Here is a 22,200-nt window from a genome sequence, read left to right as displayed (position 1 = left end):
GGTGAAAAGCGAGTGCATTTGGAGAGCATCCTCATTGCAAGTGGGGTCATTGTTCTGAAGTTGCACAGAAGGTTGTTATTTGATTATAAAAAAAAAAATTAAAAAATTTGGTCAATCGGCTGAGCAAATCAGTTTTAACTGCTCTTCAAAAAGAGCTATCAGCTGGGACTTATGATGTGGGAGATGCTGAAATCCTCTGCTGAAAGGCAGCCGGGTGCTTCGGGGGCCCCATGTGTTACAGAAACCTGTGGCTGACTCTGGTGTGGTAGTGCAGATAAAATGGAGAGAGCTCATAAAGGAAAGGCCTGAAGAGCTTTGAATATTTTTTTTCCCTCTCTGCAAAAACAACACCCGTAGATGTTATTTGAGAAGCTGTTTGGTAATATTAAGCAATAATGAATTGCGCAATTTGCCCCCACACATCATTGCCTTTTGCTGGATAGGCAGAAGCACTCATTAGCAGGCGAGGTTTCCCTGGCAGCCCGGAGCTCTAAAGACTGCTCCGTGCTCGGCTGGGACGGATTTTCAAAGGATCTGTGCACACAGTGTGGCTTTTTGGCTTTTCTCTCTGTGGGAGCAAACCTGCAGTCGTGGTGCCAAGTGCTGACTGCTTATAGAGAAGTCCGACTTAAATGTCTTCTCTAATTTTTTGCAGCAGAGTCAGCCGATGCGCCCAGGAATCCTTATACCGCATCCCTTGATAAAATTATGATAGTGTCCGTCCTCTTTCATTTAGTCACTCCTGGTAGCAAGAATTAATTTTAGACTCTGCTGGCTTTTGTCAGGAGATCTCAGGATATATTATCTACAGTTTATTTTATTTTGTACTCATCTGGGCAGTAGCTGGAGTGTATAAAATGGGGTCTCCTGGAACAACTTTATTGCTTCAGCCTCTTCCTTGAAGTAGTCTTTGGCGCAAGTATATTTTTTCCTTCGTCTCTGACAGAAAGCAATTTCCTTTCTGCCCTGCACGTCCTTCAGTCTCCAGTGATTCACACCCCAAAGCGCCCTGCAAAAAACCAGCTTTGTTGACCCGTTCTTGCTTCTGGGGGTGGCAAATGGTCCTCACCTGAAAAAAACCCCAATACAGCACATCATCTCTGATAGCAGCAGTGAAAAACACCGCTTCCGAAATACATCATTTTCTTCCTTCTCGAAGGTGATGTCAAAGCACTAACGGAGGATTGTTATGTTTTCTTCGCCTCTTGAAATTGTTCCTCGCAGTGAGGAAATGGTGAAATTGGAATGGGAAAAGCTGGGAAGCCGACAGAGCTTTGATAGCTGTAACTTTTAGTTAGCTGGTTGTCTCACTTGCAGCGTTACTGATGTGTTATCAACCTGAAGCCAAGAGGACTGATAATGGCAAGGGAAAATTGTCATCTTTATTTTTTTCTTTTTCTTTTTCGTTTTTTTTTGGGGGGGGGATCAAGAAGTATGTTTTAATCTGAGCTGAACATACCTGTGTTTATAGTTGAAGTGTTGCTCAGCAGAAATGTTTAAGGCTTAACGTTGAGAGGGATTGCCTCATTATCCTTCTTGCTTAGATTTTTAATGGGCACAAGGCAGGAAGTTCTTCTTGATTTAAATGAGAAATATCAAATATCTTCTGCTTATGAGAAGGGCCCTTTGGAAGTTGCGTTGCAGACTGACACAGGACATCCAGAAAACCAGAATCAGAAATTGTTTCATTTTTTAGGCTTCCTTTGTTTTTACTTTGTGTGAGGCTAGAGGTTCGGAAATGCATGCTTTACTTTCATGAGAAAGACTCAGACGATTTTATTTTCAAATACAGTTTCCGTTGTCTGCATGGAAAAAGATTTGTTTTCCTAAGAAGAGTTTAAACATAGTGCTATGGCAGATGCTTATGAAAATCAGCGCAAGTCAGATACTGATCTGCTTTTTCTGCATTCTGACTGGAAAATATTTCTTCTGATTTCTCTGGAATCTCTCTAAACCTAGAGAATTACAAATGAGAGAAGCATTTGCCCCCCAGAGTTTAAGTGCCACATATTGCTCAAACAACACTAAACTTCCCAAAGGGTAAGAGAAAAAATATCAGAGAATATAGAGCTATTGCTTCAGATAAGAAGGTTAGAATAACTTAGGATAATGTAATTTTGTTTGGTTTGAATTACTTTAAAATCAAAGCCTGGGAGAACTGCTCCACGTACCAGTTTCTGGTCACAGTCAGTGTCAATCTGGAAGGAAGCCGTTAGCTTGAGGAGGAGAACTCTGGTATACATTCATATTACTAAAGGCAGCTGTGGGCTTATGGCTCAAGCCAAAATTTCAGAGCATAAACAAATGATCTGTCCTCAATTCTTCATTGGTCAGAAAGGATGGGATGAATCAATACTCGTGCATTTGCGCTGGGAAGAGGGCTTTCAGGACTTATGTGTCTGATAGAGATGCTAGTGCAGTCTAGGAGTGATAAGAAAATCAAACCTGCTGCTGCCTGTGTGCAGCCATATACCTGCTGCTGTTCTGTATGCAAAACCTACAGCTTCCTGGGGCTTTTAGCGTTGGTTGGTGTGAGGGTATATGATTATAAAGTGATTGCTTCGTGGAGACTTGGAGAAACTTAGCTACCTGTGGTTTCCGTTGCACCTATGTGCCATGCTGCTCCCCGGAACCCAGTGTCCACAGCACAGCGTCACTCTGAGATACTTCTGGCTTCATGTGCATTGACTCACAAGAAGGAGATTTTTGGTTTAGAAGCATGATGCTGGCCTGGGTTGTGATGTACAATAGTGTGTGACATATGTAAGTCCCACCCATAAGTAAAATTATTATGTAGTCAAGATAGGCGTAAGCTTTTGCTTGCAGGCCATCAAATTTTTGGTAAAACTGTGTTTGGAAAGTGATATGGTGCTGGAGAAATCCTTGTGTGCCTGTGACTGGAAGAATGCTAAGCACTGATTTTCTTCCTTTCAGCAAATAAACATAACTTCTCTAAGAAGGCAAAAGCTCTGTGTGGCTTTTAGTTCCTCACTTCCATTTTCGTTAGAGGGAAAAAAAAATAAATCACATCAGCACTACACTCTTTGCTAGAATGAATCCTTCTGCCTGACTTGCAGAGATTTATAATAGAAATGCTGACAGAACCTGATTTATAATGGTGTGAACAAAGCCATGGTAATGGGCCTCGGAAAAGAGAAAGTGCTTAAACTTTCAGATGGCTGAGTATGGGAAATGGATACAGAGACTTTCCAGAGGACTGTGGGCAGAAAGCTAAAAATGTTGTCCCTGGCATTGGTGCAGGACATGCGCATTGTCAAAGTACGGGTAGGAGGAGACCAGAAATCAATGGGCAACACATGGATCTCACTGAACAACTTGCACGCCCACGTTGCAGTTTTATGCATTTGTTAGCAATAAGCGAAGACCCCCAAATCCACTTCTGCCTCCCTCTCTGCGGACCGTTCATGCCTCCGCTGTCAAAGCGGGGTTTGATGGTGGGTCTGCTTCGGGGGAGGCTCTGTCCCCCATGGCTGGGCCCTGCTGGCTAAAAGGCAAGGGAGGATTTGCGGTGCAGGTGACTTTTGTCTATGTGTGATCAGTAAGGTTTGCTCCGGAGAGAAGCACTGAAATGTTTTGGCCGGGGGCAGTGTTTCTTGCGGCTCCTTCATCTTCTTATTCCGTTCAGCTGTAAATGAGGTATCGACATACTGAACTACACAAAACCAGACCTTACAGAACTGTCGGTAACAGCTCTTGATCTTGTCCAGTTTAACCTCAGAGCAGCAAAGCAAGAAAGAAATATATTTGTAAATTGTGGGGGGAGAGGGTGGGAGGAAAATGCAGCTTTTTAGGCACTAGGTCTGTAATTGCTGCGGTGCAGAGGGAGGGTGGCATGAGATACATCAAAGCCCTCACATCGCTTTCTGGCAATGACCAAGACAGAGTGCTGTGGAAGAAGGCCCAGACTGCACATAACATAGGTGATAAACTGTGCTGTGCAGAGGGAAGAGAAACTGTGATGTGGGAGAAAGTTCCCAAGTGTGCTGATGGTCGTGTATTACTTAAAACTTAATCACGAGAGGAGCTGCTGCTCCAATGCATGACAGGCTTAATATACTATCCACCCAGTGAAACACTTGTCATTATGCTGATTTGCTGTACCTTGAAGGTGCCAAGGATGCAGGACTCAGTTGCTTTGATATGGAGGGAGCAAGCCCCCGTTTTGCTCGGTGGGGCGATTTGCAAAGAACTCCCGGTATTTGCACGTCTCAGGCAAGCGAGGCGAGCGGCTGTCCTGCTGTCCTGCTGTCCTGCTGTCCTGCTGTCCTGCTGTCCTGCTGTCCGGGCTGCAGCCTCGGAGCGTTTCCAGAGAGCGCAGTGCACTGCGCGACCCACTGCCGCCCGAGCCCATGCTGCGGCACGCTTGTGAAAGCTGGAACTGGTTCAATTAGTTATTCCAAAGCCATTACCTTGACTACGATTTATGGTATGGTTTAAAATAGACCCATCCACCATGGTGAGCCTCAAATACCTTTTCTATTAGCGGTGAGGTACATGAATACCCTGAGCCCGGGGAATCCTCCCAATCCCCTCAGACTCTTCCCAAGGCTTTGTAAGGCACAGATTTTATTTCATTTTTTTAAATCAAAAATAATCACTCTCAGTAAGGAGGATTGTGTTCTTTCACTCCTGTATTTTGGAGACATACCTGTTATTTTTTATGGACTTTTTGTCTGGGGAAGATTTGCTCCTTAATGAGTATGGTTTCTGGCTAATCTTTGCTACTTCGAATTTTGCGGTGAGATCTTTGGACAGCACTGGGTCGAGTATATTTCAATTGCCTCGTGTGCCTAAAATCAGTTTGTCAGAGAGTCCTAAATAACACATGGCCTTATTCATAAACAGCCTGAGCAAATCAGGATTTGCAGTGTGTACCGCTGAAGCGCAGTTCAGCGTGTGACTTTGACGTGTTAGTCTGAGCCGCAAGCTTACCAAAGGGCTTCACTGCGTGAACCACCGGCAGAAAGAAAATACACTGAAGAATTATTTGAGCCACATTTATTTAATGAGCCCACAGTAAAAATGAAAACTCAAAACTTGCGATGGTTTAAAAGCAAATTGCATCACAGACTTTTCAAATCTGTAGAAATGCAAAGCTTTTCATTGGGCAGAAATAAATTTTGCCATTAGTTCATACCATTACAGCCTGTATAAATTGCAGCATCATAAAGCGTGTGAAATTGCTGGGGCACTTCTGTGAGCCATGGAAGTGGAGATTTCTGATGTGCATGACTGGGAGCAGAATCCCACTTATAAGACCTGGATTTTGACCCTATGAAGGAGAATTTAAAAGATAACAGTGTTTCAAATACTGATAATCGTGAGGAAAGAAAATGAGTACTATTTTAGTTGTTGGTCCTGCTCTCTCCTACCCTAGCTAATAAAAAGCCATTTTTAACCTATAGATGCATGTATATCTCTAGGTTATTTATAATTATTGATCCTTATAGCAATAGCTCAGTACTTTTGTAACCCTCATGTCTGTTGCAGTGTGCATTTACTGTTAAAAACGCAACTTCGGTGCTGCAAAACCTTATCACATAGGGAAAATTGGCTGCACGTGGGTTGATTGGGGGGAGCAGTGAGATTGCAGTGTTTAGATTCTGACTGAATCCGGTTGATATCTGGACATAGCCAAAAATTAACACATAGTATTAATTTAGACCACATCATCCTGTTGTTATTGTTGCAGTTCTCCATCAATATTTGATTTTTATGGTAGTCACCAGTCTTTACCATGCCCTTGCTGGCCCTCTCAGCAGAGAGGCCAAGGGCGGTAATGGGGAACAATTTCATCTACACTTCTCAAAAGCAGCGTGCACTCTGTAGTGCATCTCAAACTGAGAAAATGGTGTCAGCTCCCTCCAGCACGGTTTCATTCCCGTTTTGCTTTCCTTCTCTCTCTTCACAGCCGTGGAGTCGCTGCATTCCTTGAACGACCAGATCTCCCATTTTATCGTCAACAAGTCAAAAACGCTGGACGAAGATGAAGATGCCTTTTTGCCCAGCGAGAAGGAATCTCTGAAAAATGCCATGCTGCTGATGAGGCACCTCCTAATGGATGCACAGGTAGGAAATCAATAAAATCCCATCTGTTAGGATATGAGGAAGGCACATTGTGCACATCCGGAGGCATTTTTATGGGTGGTTTTAGCAGTGGAAAACATTAGTCCCTGACACTTGTTTAAAACTGACTTCAGCTTCTGAAATCCGCAGCTGCAGGAAGGACATCTCGGTGCACGGAGCATGCAGCTTGTGATGGGCCCAGATCTCAGATTTAAGATTGAAAATCGCTCTGAAGTTTCAGGAGAAAATGGAGCCATATACCCGTTGATGGGAATCCAGCGTCAGCTCTAGCAAAAGAAAATCGTTTTGCCACTAAGCATCTGTGCTGAATGCCAGTTTTAGAAGTGCCGGACACATAACTGAGCTGTTGGTTTAGCCATGCTCTAAAATGCCAGTGAAAAGTCATGAAACGATGTGCAGATGTTTCTTTGTGCCTTTGCTGTTCGACATAAAATCTCTCACTCTGTAGGTTTATTGTGTTACAGTGTGTTCCTTCATCCTATAAAAAACCCCTTTGAAATATTCAGTATATTTATTTTTTTATATTACCTTTTAGACTTCTTTTGTAAGGCCTGGATGGAAAATGGCAGCTTGTATTGGAGGGTTGTTTTGAAAACAGGGTGGTCTCCTCTCCCTTCTTCCCCAAAAAGCCCTAAAATGTGTCAAAGCAGGTCTGAGACTGTCCCGAGCAGTTCAAAGCTCTCCAGGGGTGGGGATCCCACAGCCCCTGCTCCACACTTTGACCACTCTTACGGTGGGGGGTTTGTTTTTCTGAACATCTTATTGGTATTTCCCATATTGCAGCTTGTGCCCATCGCCTCTCGTTAGAAGCTTAACAAGAAAATAAAAGAGGAGGAAATTATTCCTGTAAGGATTAGCAAAATAATCTTATTCAGGGCTTTTCCTGATTGCTGTCCCATGCTAGGCCCAGGTTGCCACTGCAAGTACCAACATGGGGCAGTGCCGATAGTATTACTGCAATTACCCAGTGCTCCGTTAACCAACTGGTCCCCAGGGCCCAGGTTCCTGTGACTTGCTGCCAGCATTTTACAAGTGCCTAAATGAAGAATGTAAACAGAGAAAGCTACACATTTTCATTTTTTATTCCCATATTCTCCCATGTGGAGGCTGGTGGTTATCTTATCTGCTCCTCTCACTTTCAAAGCCTTTGGTCCTAACTACTTTGGCTCGTAGGGATCTTGTTGCATGCGAGAAGTGGCCTGGGAATTCCTGGTATTAGTGACATGTGTACATTAATGTTGGATATTTTTGCATGCGGAGCCAATCCAGGCTTTGGAGGCTGTGGACTGTGCAGTGCATTACAGCTGTGCTCAGGATTTCGTTTCCATGAGTATGGTATTCCTGTCACTTCCAGGAGGTAAAGTCACTGAAGATTTAGCCAAGTCACCTCCATTTACCCTAAACCAACAGATGGGACACTGCTGCAATGTCGTGGAGAACATGGAGGGCTAGATTGTGCATTTGGATTTGCTCCTGTAGCCTGTGCTGCAGGTGGGAATACCTTTGGCAAATCAGACATGAGAGTAGGCAGATGCTTATAGGCACCTGCACGTTGCAGATCAAAGTAAATATGGGGCATAAAGGTACCTATTGATAATCCCCTTGTGCAGGAATTCTTTTCTTGGCACCTGAGAATTGCTTTACTAGTTATCAGTTGTCCTGAATGCATATTAAGTGCCACCTGTGATAGAGTGACTGATTAAGGAAATGCTAATAACAATAGAGAAATGTCAAGTGCTCCTTCACCCTCATGAATCGCCTGGATCCCTTCCCAGAAAGGACAGGGTATGTTTTTGCCTGGGATTTTCAAGTTGCAAGAATGATAAGATGGGAAGTGGTAGTGATGAGGAAAAGGATGGAACTAAACAGGTGACAACATCAAGTACAAAAAAAGCCAATAAAATAAATCCTCAGAGGAATGAAAGAAACATGAGGCTGGCAGCAAGCTACCTAAACAGGAATATCACCGCCAGTGTGTGCATATAAAGTACATACTAACCCTGACTGCAGAATGCCCTATGGCTCTAATTACACAGGAGGAAAAAATATCACCAATGCAATTGCTTCCCTTTCCTTACCTGATCTTATTTCTTCCCAGCTCGTGTTTTTTATGGGAAGATGGAGCCCTGCAGCTCTAAACGAGATTGATTGTGCAAGGGTCTGTACAAAGATGCACTGAAATCCAGAGCTTGGCCCTTTTACTCCCTTTCCTCCTCTCTTGGCGTGGACCTGATTTTGGCTGGTAGATGATTTGAGGAGAGAACATCCTGGTTGAAATTTGGGGTAGAAATTAGCTGGACTGCTAACCTACCAGAAGTGACTGATCAAAGGGGATGGTTAATGGGCATTTCTCACTTCTCTGACACTATTAATCTGCTTTGAAAACACAGCCTGTGGGGATGGTGTCTGATACCTGCTGCTTTTCTGGTGTGAAGAGAAATTGCACAAATGTTAGTAACTCTGCCTGGACACCAGCAGGCCAGAAGATGTGGCCGAAGCAAAGGCTTCGGATCCACCATGGATCTAACTTTGATTTTGAGTCCTTTTTTTTGGCTTAAGATGAATCACGAAACCAATCAAACATAGTTTTCCACTTTGGAAAATGCTGTGAGCATTTTTAGACCAGGCTGCGCTGGGGACCATGTGCCTGGGAAGGTGCAGGTCCCCACTCTCAGCAATGTTTCACTGAGAGGACAAAATAACAAGGATGCTTATCAGCGTGGAGAAGAGGAATCACAGCACAGAGGCACTGAGGAGTTTGTATTTTCTGATAGTCAGAATGTGGACTCCATGCTTCTGAGCATCAGCCCAGTCCCTTCATTAGACCATATTTATTTCTCACTTGGCTTCTTGGAAGAACCTCTTTCCCCCACCTGTTTTGTCAATCTACTCTACTTTTCACTGATTTTCATGCCTCAGTTTTTGCAGTAGTGGTGTACAAGCAACTGTGACAGTAGTGACTATGGCTTTATAGGAGAAATTTGGTGTGCTGGAGGTCAATTGTTGGTAAACGCAGAATAGAGAAATGGAGGGAAAAAAAATCATCTCATCTCCCATATGCGATAGGGCTTTCTCCATGGAGAATGGGACATTACCTTGCATATTTTGCACTCCTCCTGCCTACAGAAATGCCATTGACGTCAACTGAAGTAGCATTGGCAGGATGAGTGTGAGCATGGTGCCGGGAGCTGCAGTGCGGGCTGGCCGAGAGGTGGCTGCTGATATGTCAGCCCCGTCAGCGGTATTAAACTGCATGCGGGGATAGGTAATAAGCTGAGTGGAGTCTCTCAGCAATAGGCTGTCAGCTCAAATTCTGCCCAGGGAAGACAGTGATTTAATGAAAGTCATTACAATCTGCAGGGATCTCTTGACCCCGGTGGTCTCCATCCATTACGCACCCCGGATAGGATTTCCTCATCATGAAAATACCCTGTTGGAGGGTTTGCTCGCTGACCCGCATGCTTGCTGCAGGGCTGGCAGAGCTCTGGAAAGGGAGCATCACCCTCCCTCTGAGTGAGGGTTGGAGCTTTGCATCCAGATTGCTCATTTCTCATATTTGTTTCAGGTTTGCAGCAGCTTCCTGACGTCAGTCTGGAGGTATAAAAGCATCACGTTCCTCTAAGCAGTGCTTAGCAAGTCATCATCTGCATAGCCGACCTGAAAGGGGGGAGAAATCCGAGAGAAATTGAAATAGTGTTATATGAACTAAAAGGTGTACTTAGATATTGCGGGTGCATAAAAGCAGATGGAAAGAAAAGGCGCATCTATTCTATATGACACGTTCCATCCTCCACATAGTATAGGAATGAATAAACAATTTCATTTCTGCCAGACAGCCCCGTGCAAGATGCTATCACAGGGATACGGCAGCCTATGATAGATTGTCATTGTTGTCAATCATTTCTGACAGTCCTATTATGCTCAGAAAGGATGTTTGCTCTGTGCATGTTGTTTTATAATACTCAGAGGTGGAATTTTATAGCCTAGCAGTGTTTTTTCCTCAGACGTTTCCCTAAGCAGGATTTATTGCTTCTGAGACATATGTGACGAGAATCCATTATACCTTCAAACCTTAAATCTCCCCCCAGCTTTGCCTAAATTACTTTTTGTTTTGTTTTGTTTTACTTGTCTTTCTGTTTCTAATTGCTATTGTGAAAGACTTAACTGGCGTGGAGCAGAAGGTGCATAACACCTAAGGGCTGAGTCATATGCATCAGCTCAAATCTAGCAGTTTGCCGAAGCGATTTGTCTAATGAATTGCAAAGGTGCGTCCAGGCACCAGCCTTAGATGCAGGTTAATATTCTCTTATATGAAAGAACACATGTAAAATAAAAGACTTCTTTGCAGATGCCTGACCTTAAAAGCCACGCTTTCGGAAGTTCAGTACATTTAGTTACTTCCATAAAGTTTTTAATTGACTTCAAGTGGATTTTAAGTTCTTTGGGAGAAATACCACCTTTTCATTCAGTTCCTGCCCCAACAGTGTTGTGGTTATTGTCAGGGCCCTCTCAGGTGTTGTTATAGAAGGAATAAATAGACATAGAGACAATCTTTTGGTTTGGACTGGACTTTTCAGATGCAGTCATACCACAAACGATGATTTAAGAACAAGATTAGCTTAGTAACCTTGTGGAGGCACCCGGCTTAAATTTAATTGGATTTCAGTTTTTGGCTAGGCATGAGAGCGTGAGGATGTAAAGATATTCAATTGATTCTCTGCTGCGAGGTTCATTTCATTCTTAGGTAAAGAAAGAAAAGAAACCTGGCGGTACTTCTAGCCTAAGCTGCTAACTAAGTAGTATGGTTGTTGCCCAAAAATCATAGAGGGAGTTACTTTATTTTTCTTTCTTTAAAATCTGGTGTTCTAGCACTTCACCTGAATAAAATGGCTCCAGCTCTCATTAACTAGCTCTCATTAACTGGGACAAACCTTTAGCAAGTGTTTACCAAGACAGGTCTGTAGATATTGCTGAAAGTTGATAGCAGTTTGGGTAGAGGATTTTGCCCTGTTTTTCTTTGGAAAATATTTGAGTATTTGAGTTGTCACCACCATAAACCTTTTAAGCTTGACACTGGGATCCTGTGAATAAATCATTTAAGGTGAGAGAGAGTCTTTCAGTTTTTGAAAAAAAGAAAAACCTGCTTGGCCTGACTTACTTTTAGCCATTCAACATCCCACCAGCTGTTTATTTTTGGGTTTTTTTTTATATTAGCCTCCATTCCCTTTCTCACCTAGAAAAAAATACAATTTCTTGAGCTCTTTTATATTACAATCTTTTCTTCAGTAGTCTCTGTCATCTTTCCAAGACAGGCTGCTACTGAGGCGGCTGTGATAATAGCTGCAGAACTAGGAGCAGAGCAGTGCTATTTCATCAACTGACCTTTAAAAATAATTCTTATTTTCTACAGAGGTCTGTTGTACAAAACCGACCATGTTCTTGCAATAGTTTGCTTGCTAGTTAAACACTTTCCACCATCTGCTCTTCAGACTTTTAGCAGACCGAGTTCAGGGAACAAAAATCCAGGACCTTTATTTTCACGCAAGTGGGTCGTATTAGTATCAACAGGAAGAAAAGGGAAGGGAGGATTTGCTCTTTGTTTCAATAAACCTACATTATTTGAGTTCTGAAAGCATCCTTGCCACACTGATGTGTTTTGGAGGATGAAGAAATAGATATGACGCTAATTCTCTGTTAAGGAATATTATCAAAATGCAATTGTAAATTGGCGTTCATGTATGTCAGCGTTCACAGTTTGTGACTTGGTTCAGCTTGGAAAAAAGCTTCAGGTAAAATCAGGATGTATTTAGGGGAAAGCCTGAAAAACAAACTTGCTGCACCACACCTTGTATTTTTTACATTAATTTTGCCATCCCATTTCTGTAAGAAGAAATCTTCTTAGCCACTTCTGAGCCAGCAGCCCATCTTCTAATGATCCCTCTACCTTAGTCTGAAAGGGAGCACAAAAGATTCTCACTTCTGTTGAAGGAGGAGACGATAAAATGCAGAACCTAGCAAGCTTCATCAAGGACCGTGTTGTGTCTAATGACATCATTAGCATATGTTACACAAGCCCCGTTTGCGGTGCCTGTCCCTAAACGTGTACCTGACAACCCTCTTCATGGTCAGGGAGAGGAAAAATTGCTTTGTGGACTGCCTATATTAGTTCAATTTATTTGGAGAATGATGTGCTGTATAATGAGGGGAGATCAAAGATACCCTTAAAATAGTAAGTGCACTGTAACGTACATGCTGCTGTCGTTACCAGCACAGCTCCGCACATCGTTAGTCACCCACAAATGGTGGGGCTTGGTAGGAGCTGTGATTCTCTTGAATGTTGTACCTTGGGCTCCCTGACTGTTCATCACCTGGTTTTAGCCACCTGTAGTTTATTGATTCATATGTGGGGGTTAGGCTGATGTTCTCTGTCCTTCATTTTTAGTGTAGGGAAGAGACTTTCTGAAATGTGTGACGACATTTAGTTAGTACCGAGTTAAGTGACAGAAAAAATTTCCTTACTGTGTATAAACGGAGGAAAAGGTGAGGTTTGTGCAACTCCAGATGCATGACTGGAGAGGCCAAAAGCCCTGTATGGTTCAAACCAATCTATCTTAGATGTCTTCTGCCGGTGAAGGAAAAGCTAATCCAGATTTGAACATAGTATTTCTCCAAGTATTTAAATTTTAATTTTTTTCCAGTTATTTAAATCTGGAGAATTTGCCTTGCAACAAATCCATGCTGACCTGATGTTTTAGGCAAGGTGGCCATGGCTGATTCAGGGTCTGTTTTAGCCTATTCTTGCTGTAATTCCAACTCTTTTGATCTGTCCGCCCTTCACCCTACATCTCACACTGGAGTGGCCCCGTGGCACCACAGGGCTCTTGGCATTTAGCTCGCGCAGGAAGAGCAGGTTTGTCCAACGTCTTACTCTGACACCAATCCATGTCATCAGCCTGGTGCTTGGATGCCGAGTAAGAAAAGTTGCCACTGTACATTTTTCAGTGTTGCTGCTTGACAGCGTCGTCATCTGAGGGTCACCGTGGTCATCTAGCTACATCTAGCTACACCTGCCCAGCCTCCTCTCCTGTCCTCCCCTGGGACTAGAAAGAAAAAGACATCTTGAATGTGTTAAATCCTTATCCATACAAAACATGACACCCTGCATCATGAAGAGAATCTAAATTCAGCCGGTTCCTCACGCGCGGATGCTTGTTGCTGAGGCTCCTGCCATCTCCCCATACGGTGCTGTGTCTCAGTTTGCTCCTTGCCCGCGCCGTGCAGTGTGTGTTGTAGTTCTCAACACCTTTTGCTCTGTTGCTGCAGAGCTGTGCTGGGGCAGTGGAAAAAAGCAATTTCCAAGGCAGGGAGGAGACCATCGCTGTATTGCAGGGCTGAGCATTGGGATAGCAGGGGAAGGTCATCTTAAATGATCTGATTCTGGAAATGAAGCAGGACTTAGGAGGGGATAGAAAACTCTGTCATAATGGGGGACAAACCTGAGCTGGAACCATGCAAAGGATGGATTCTCTTGCCTACCATCGCTGCAACAAAATATTTATATCACTAAGTAACAGCACTGAAAAACAACATTACATTTGCTACCGCTTAAGTCCTGTAAGACCGGAGCTGATGGTAATGCATTGGGTACAAGATGGTTCAGCACAGCGATATTGGGTTGGTTCTGATTTCATTCTTCCTCTTTCTTATCTTGCTCACCTTTGGTACTGGAAAATGCTCATTATTCTGAGTTCGGTTTGATATTGTGGTTGAAAGCTCAGAAGTGCTTTCAATATTTGCAACCCTGCAAGAGTAGAAGACTCCAAAAAAAAAAAAATCACTTGTACAAACAGGAGAGCACAACCTCATGTTTAAAGCGTGCAGGAGTAAGATTCTCAACAGGTCTGTTGTTCATTTAATTGCTTATAAATTACTATTGACTTTTATGTTTTCATTACAGTGTGGAGGTCAGCAATGAGAGAGACGGTCATGAGAATGGTCATGCCAGCGGAGAGGTCGAAGTTAGATGTTGTATAGCAGCAACTCAGCACTGTGCTGAGAAAAATATATACGTGTGTGTATATATAAAAGGGTATAGCACTTGAGAAAACAGGATAGACACCTTTCTTTAAGCCAGAGGGGAACCAAAGCTGATTAAAGGAGAAAATGCATAAAGAAGCGGAGATCTCTGCAGGCAGGTCTCTGCTGCAATAGTTAGATATTGCAAATGGAGCTCATACCCAGATAATTTCAAAATTCCATTTTCTCTGATTCCTTCACTCACAAAATGCTCTCGCACCTCTTAGCAGGTGGTCCAGGACAGAGCGTTTCAAATGCAGTGTCTTGTTGAATGCCGAAGAAAAGAAGATGACAATTCTGTGTCACTTAAAACATGATGTGTATTCATGAGTGGGGGGGGTGTGTGTGTAAAAGCTCTGCAAGCTTTAATTAGAGTTCATGAGAGATAAATCAAAAGTACCTTCATAAATGTAGAAGAAGCAATTAGGGGACACCGGAGTGTATCTGCTATTGCAGCAGTTTATCAGCAATGCAAATTTTCAGTTAATAAGAAAAGAAACCCCCAATTGTGCAGCCAACAAACAAAACAGAAAATCCCAGTCAGCTTCTCTCAGCACTCAGGAAGCATTTTATGCATGAGTCGAGGACATGAAGACTCAGAAAAATGTGTTTTATTCCCTCCAAATGCTCAATATGTTTTCTTCTGCCTGGAGAGTCTCTTGCTCCGTTTCTAGTTAACAAACAAGCAAAAAAAACCCCAAAGCAAGCTGTATCAGTCCTGTGCCATTGCATTAAGCCACCAGGAAGCCCGGGAGCTCCATCATGAAGCAATTACTTCTCCTGAGTCAGCTGCAAACTTCCTCTCCAACCTGTAAGCTCAGGGGTCATCAAAGTTGAGCCCATCTGGGAGGTGCGAGCCAGCCAAGCTTTACATTCGTATTTTTGTCTCAGAAAGACTAATAAATACTTAATGGCTCTGCGAGATAGAGCGAGCATTTGCGTTCTTTCCCTGTATATCAATAGTTGCTTTAAGTGCTTGCTTGATAAAAATTAAGCTATTTCTCTGAATTCATGCCTTGGATGCTGGATACGGAGCTAATTTTGCAAGCAAAAGCTGTCTTGTTTTTGAAAGCGAATTCAAATGGAAGAGCTGGTTTTTGAAAGAGAATGCTGGTCTGCTATTCCTGCTGAAAAGAGGCAAAAATGTTCAAAACAGCCATGCGAGTTAACCCTGGCAGCAGATCTTGTCCAGATGTTGTAATCCTTTATACTTTAACTCCTTTTAGGCTGTAGGCTAAGCTGCTTTCTAGTGAAAGCATCCATGTAAAATACGCTCTGTCTGATTTCATTTGCCCAGAGCTTTGGCAAACTGTAGATTTTCTCTGGACTGAAATTTTCCAAGCAAGGAGATGGATTCTCTGGTTGCAAGACCCCATCATCACTTAAGATCTGCTCTGCCTATTGGGAAAAGGTGTCTTTTATCTGTTGGGTAAATTTAAGGATGTAATTTAATTCCCATCTTCCTCATTTATCTGTGAGTTGGCAATAATATTTGCCTACTTCACAGCGATGGTGTGAGGCTTTTGATTAATTAATGTGTAAAAGCTTTGAGATCTTTAGGATGAAAATTGCTTTAAAAGATGCCGTTAATAATAAATATCAAGTAATGCACCTTGGTACCTCTTAGCAATAATTGGTGCTATAATTTCTGCCCAACTCTTCCATGAATTAAAAGGCTTCAAGTGGGACTGGAACCACGAATGGGATTGGGACCAATTAACATGTAATCATATGTCAGTTTTTATATCCTTGACTCCTGTCATGGGATTCTCAGGAAAATCTCCATGGATTTTAGTGGTGCAATGTCAGAATTCAGCCCCAGACGTGTTTGTGTGATAATTGCTGGATAGCCTGCGTTCTTCTGGTAACTTGGTTGCTTAGTGATTAAGCTAAAAGCAAAACTATGCTAGTTTAATATTAACGTAAATGGAATTAGCCACTTTTTCTGTGAGTTAAATGTTACACGAATATTTTCATTATAAGGACACCATGGTTTTTTTTATATATATATATTTGAATTTAATTAACTATTTTGTTGAAATGCCGATAGTTTTTGACCTGCTTTTTGTGCTTAACCTCCACTCCAGCGTGTGGAGGCTGGCGCTTATGGAAAATCCAATAACTTGCTGCTCAGTCACCCAACTCAAACTTCTATTAGATTTTAAGCATGCAGCACTTACTCTCCTAAATGTGGAGGCTCTGAATACATAAATAAAGAACTCACATAAAGAAATTACCTGATCTTTCAAAGATATCAACATTATTTCTATGGAAGGGGAAAGCACTGAACCCTGGAATGATACATGGGATGGAGCCAGGAGAAAGGACCATGTGAATTAAAACCGAATTAATGCATAAGAAAGTTGGTGCCCAGTAAGGTGCGAATTTACAGAAAAGCGTTTCCCCCTTATCGGCAACCCTGGCAACCCCTCTTATTCAATGCTGAGTATGAATTGCACCGCACGAAGCGCACTGTGAGCATTACTGATGCCACATGGGGGAGATGTTGAAGAAGAGCTGGATCTCTCCACTCCGGCACATCGACTTCCCAGGGCAGAGCAGCCCAACGTTTTAGGAGGATGATTCCTTTGAATTTTTCCCCCCATATCAGAAGCATTTAAATATCCCGTATAAAAGGCATCTGTGGCAAGCCATCTGAAAAATTATCCCTCTTGGCATGAAAGTGCATGCAACATCTTCCAGTTGTTGAAGGAGCTTTTGTAAGCAAGACCATGAGGTGATCAAGGAAGGTAAAATAACTAGCGATGCAGTCGGAGTGCTGAATCTCTTCATGCTGATGCAGTGCCTTGTTTTAGCATCATTGCATCTCTCGCACTCCTGTCTGGCAAGCTGTGGTTTGGAAAGGAGGGTTTGGAGGAGCGAAGGGAGGCTGGCTGGTGTGCAGAGCAGTTAGCACGGTTTCTTGCTGCTGTTTCCTAATATGCAAAAAGTAACGATAGGCCCATACAAGTGGGTTGTGATTTACTCAGGCCCAGTGGCTATCTATCTTTCTTGTTTCTTCTTAAAATAATATTTTTCACGCCGCCTGTGAATTAGCGGTTAATGCTTATTTATGCATGAGAAATCTCCATAAAAATGGCTTTAGGGAAAGAGAATGTATGTACTATGTAAAAGGCAAAAAAGTAAGGTTTTCTTTTAGAAATACCTTTCCAATCTCCATTCTTTTCTGCAATGGCTTAAAAAGACACTTGCTCTGGGACTCTGATATATTTTATAATATTCTAGTGGTTAGGTTAACAGGTAGAAGCAAGTACATTTGTAAAAGGGGCAATTGTGAACACAGGGGTAGGCACCCTGGGGGAAGTCAAGATATCCTAATTTTCCAGCTTAAAAAAAAAACTGAAAAAGCTACAAATACACAGTGTATCCCCCAAAAACCGGGAGTGCTGCCCCCTTTGAAAATGTGCTTCAACTGACTTCAGGGGAGCTTTGGCTCCTCTTTCAAACATGACCTTCCCTTTCTGGCCACAGATGCCAGAGGCTGAGAGAATATAGCAACTTTTTTCCTCTCTGTCTTTCTACATAGAGGAATTCAAGATCACTGCATGATGTGTGCCCCAATTAATATTCCCCAATTGTTTCCTTTTCCCTTCCAAATGATGTCAGTCACCATTATTTTTGGCATTATGACAGTAAGAGGAATGTCTTTTTTTCTGAAATACTTTATCTCTTATTTTTGTGTTCTTAACAAAATCTTTACTCATCTCAGGATATTTTTTTTTTCTTTTTATCCATCTGGTTTTGTCCTACATTGCAAAAGACCTAAAATAAAATAATGAAAACTGTCTCAATCTATTACTACTCAGTTTGTACATTATTAATAATGAAGGCAGTGTAATTAGGCTGCAGAATGCACAGTGAACACAACATTAAGATGTCCTTAACTAACATCTGTGGCTGATGCTTGTCTTATATTGGCAACAGCCACCAAGATTTTACATGAAAACAGTATTTGTGTCTGGCATTGCATTTACAGAATACAGTGGCTTCATTTTTTACTAGCTGCCTGTTAAAAGAAAGCAAGAAATTCGTAGCCTCCACCACAAAGAATGCTCAGCTCTATTTAAGTAGTATTTAGGGTGCAGATCCTGGTCTCAGTGTCGTTCTTGCTTTGCTGAAAAGTTTTTTCTCTTGCGCCCTTGGTTGTTGAGCTGATGGGATGCGGTGGGCAGAAACTCCTCTCTGAGAGGCTTCTTCTCTTCTGCCCCTTGCAGTCCTCTTTCCCACGGCAAACCCCTATCCCCCTGCTCAAATACAGCCGCCTGCAAGGAGGCCAGGAAGCAACAAGGTGCTTTTCCACTCTTTCATCAGCGTAAGCCGGGGCTTTGATCCTCTGCCCGTGCAGTCCTGAGGAGTGACCTGTGACACATCAGATCTCTTGAACCAGGGGCATCAAAGGTGTCTCTGTTTCAGCTTGTTCCCGAGATGGTGGCAGGAGATCTTGCCGTTAATGCACATGTAGTGCTGCAAGGACATCGCTGCCGCAGAGCTAGCTGTGCCCGACATGCCCCATCCTCTCTCTTTGACAGCTTCGAGCTGCTGGCAGGGGACTGAAAAGGGACCTTTTGAAGAAGAGGGATGTTTCCCAGGGCAGGTGTGTCAGCCTCGGCATCTTTGGCGAGGGTTGCTATTCCGAAGCAAACTGCTTCAGAGTCATTCTGAACTAATTCAGATGAAATTCTTCAAATGTAGGCCAAACTTGGGCCAAACTTCCAAAACTTGGCTTCTTTGAATTTTCACAACGTAATTCTTTCAGCGCTTTCAGCAAAGTTGCATTTACAGAAATGGCATCCAGCCTGAAACGGGAGCTGAAGTGGTACTCGGAGATCCTTCCCGTGTGGTTAAAAATATAAAGAAAGCAATTCCCATGATTACAGACTTCTTAAAAAAACCCCTATGAATAATGCACTTGAGTTTCTGTTAAAAAGCTGCGGCAGCGATGCTGTAACCCTCATGAATGCATGGAACTGAAAGCGTAATTATAATTTTCCCATGTGGCCGGTTGCCACTTCCACAGCTGTGACAGTGCTGGGCTGAGGGGGACCAGAGGCTCTTCCAGCTCTGGGCACTCTGCTGCCGGCGCGGGGTTCATCAGAGCCCTTCCTTGGTCAATCCTAGAAGGGAAAAGGCTATCTGGAAAATGCCACTGGTATCTTCCTCCCTTAATTCTCTGACTTGGCAAAGGGGTACCAGGTCAAAGTAAGTGTGGCTCTGTAGGCATTTACTTCCACTGGGTGTTTTGGGTTCCTTCTCTACCACACTGACATCCTGTTAAAGCTGGTGCGGCACAAGAAGCCAAATTCTTCCCGATTTCTTGGTGTAAACTTGGAAATAAAGGGAAGCTTTAAAGCTGCTCATTGCAATCATTCGACATTGTCCTTGCAGCCAAGGCGTGGCTCTGCTCTGCTATCAGTCCCCCAGTCACTTCCTCGCCAACCCATCCAAACACTTCATTATCTTCTGTATGGACTTGAGAGGAGGATTAAGCTGCTGCTACCCAAAACACAGGTGGAAAAGCATCGCAGGTTACTGTCTAGTGCAGTAAAAACCATCACACTTTGGTAGCAGGTACTGTAGCTGGGGCTTCGTGTGTGTGCGTGTCTGAAATGAAAACTGAATAAGGGCTTTTTTAAAGGGTTTAAAAGGTTTTTAAAATAGTGTTTACAGTGAAAAGTTGCATAGAATAACTATGCTCTCCCCACTCATCTTGTTAACGTAACCCTCCCTGTCAAATCCAAAATTATTAGCCGACCCGAATCTTCCTGCTGTGCTTACATTACTCATATGATCAGTGATGACTCTGCACAAACAAGAAAATAAACCAGTCCTACAGCTGTATCAGCTCCACTGAAAACACAGAAAAATGCAATGTTTGCAAAAGGGGGAAGGGGAATTGACAGTGCAAGGGATTTTATTGTGGCACATTTGAGAGCAGAGCACACAATGGAGAGTGAATAAAGACCTTATAAAAATACTTGGCAGCAACTCCTCTGAATCTTTCAAGGTATGAGTTTCTTATTTTAGTTGATTTACTGGTCTGACAAAGAAGCAATCATTGTTAATCAAAATAACTCACTCCTACTCTGTGTATGAAAGCTGAAGTTAGATGAAGGTCATGGAAAAGAGATGATAAACTAGCCTGGGGTGTTTAGTGGTTGGGGTTTATTAGGAAGCCCATTCTTCAGGGGGAACAGATTTTTGCAAATTCTGATTATTTTTAAAATGGATTTCTTTAAAAAGTAAGGTTTGTAGCTACAGCAGATTCACAGGTGTGATGTTCTTAAGTATGCATGAAGGAATGAGTTCCTGACTGCTTTTAGTAGCAAGAGGTACTCTATTGAAAAGCATTTGGTGTTCTCCTGGAGGCAGGGAGGGAAATAAAGATTTGGATCAGATTTGAAGGAGTTGAGAAGTGATATGGGTGTGTAGGTGCCAAACCACATTTTCTGAGTAAGCTTCAGGAGACTAAGCCACTGCCACTTCTGAAAATTTCTCTCTTGTGCATAATTGAGATTTCTATCTCGTGCCTAAGTCCATTGCTATTTATTCCTTGTCTTTTGGTGGTGCAATGTCTCATTGCTACATTCTTCACCCTGCTCAGGTCACCCTAGCCCATATAGCGTCCCACCAAGGAGGACATTGGTAGACACCTTATTCAGCAGTTTGCTGATGGCTGAGCTTCAAATAAGGCAAAGCTGAACAAGCAGAAGCCCAGGAAACCTTCAAAATGCTTATGCTAATGGCTCTTAACAAGTTCCATGTTTTGCCTTGACTTCTATAGCTAAAATGTCATCTATGTTCCGTCTAGAAGTAAGAGAGTAATACCTGAATTCAATCAAAAGCAATTGCCCAAAACAGCGAGGACTGCCAGTGCCTGTAGAAAATATCAATTTGATTTTGGTACCAGAATTTTGCCACTAGCATTAAGTTGAGAACTGTGTATTCCACTTGGATAACATAATGTATGACCTTAGAGATGATGAAGGGACACTAAGTCCCTTAGAAATTTTATTTAAAACTGAATGTTTTGCGGTTCAGGTTTATTTTCTATTCCCTGTTCTTCTTGTCCCATGGACACATCTGATGAGTCTATGCCTTTTCATTTAAAAGCTTCCATGAGGTATTTGAAATTTCTAAAGAATATGCTTATACATTTTTTGTTCGCATAATCAGTAACACAAACACTCCTGGGGACCACAAACATTCAGAGAAAGCAAACACAAGATCAGCTCCCAAATACTGGGGACCTGTCCAACATTATGAAAGCTGTAAGTTATAACATAAATAGCATACACCTATGTCAGCTCATGAATTAAATTCTATTTCCAAGAGATCTCTTGTGGCAGCCTACTAAAATAATATATTATGTGCTCAGAGGCAGCGTTTGACTGATACAATGAAAGGGGGATAATTAAAGGCTTCTGAAATCCCAAATGTGCCAGCAGCTGCGGGTCCATTTGGGGAGCAGCTCTGGGACCCACATGTGTCCCTCTTGCAAGGGCGGAAACCCATTACATGACACTTGTGGAGAATAAACCTGGAGGGGGAACAGCTTCTCTGCCCAGGAAAAAGACGTAGAAATAATCCACTGGGAATCATGCAAAAAAAGTGGTAGCAGGTGGCAGCACTTCTTTTCACCCTACAGAATACATATTTAGAGGCAAAATTGAGAGGAGGAGCCAATTAGTGGGATTACTGAGCTTCAAGAGGCAGGTGCTTGCATTCCAGCTAAGAAACTGCTGCTTCCTATTAGATGAAATGCAGGTGCTTTATATACAACAGGGGCTTTGGCCACAAAGCTTGGTTAATTACAGAAGCAGAGGATAAAAAGAGGTAAGACTCAATGGTAGCTTGTTTCTCAATGAACCAAGGACCCATAAGGCAGCGTGAAAACTCAATAAAACCCAAATTTTCAGAGCTGAGCAATTATACACGTTCATTGTAGAAGTCATAAAGAGAAGGTGATGTGTCCTACGTGGTCTTTGGAATGCTGGG

At 42.7% G+C, this 22,200-nt stretch overlaps 1 protein-coding gene across 2 annotated transcripts in view; it reads left to right on the top strand.

Moving 5' to 3' along the window:
- KAZN (kazrin, periplakin interacting protein) overlaps positions 1 to 22,200 on the top strand; it is a 243,457-nt gene that overhangs the window by 55,357 nt on the left and 165,900 nt on the right. For both annotated transcript variants that reach the window (XM_075172635.1, XM_075172633.1), the window contains exon 2: positions 5,933 to 6,090. In XM_075172635.1, coding sequence (XP_075028736.1) covers positions 6,055 to 6,090 — 36 coding nt within the window. In that variant the 5' untranslated portion in view covers positions 5,933 to 6,054. The remainder of the gene's footprint in view (positions 1 to 5,932; positions 6,091 to 22,200) is intronic.

The sequence above is a fragment of the Calonectris borealis genome, chromosome 23 (assembly GCF_964195595.1).
Source record: "Calonectris borealis chromosome 23, bCalBor7.hap1.2, whole genome shotgun sequence".
In the NCBI taxonomy this organism is placed as follows: Eukaryota; Metazoa; Chordata; class Aves; order Procellariiformes; family Procellariidae; genus Calonectris; species Calonectris borealis.
The sequence above is the reverse complement of the archived record's forward strand: the minus strand, read 5'-3'. Positions and strand labels throughout refer to the sequence as shown.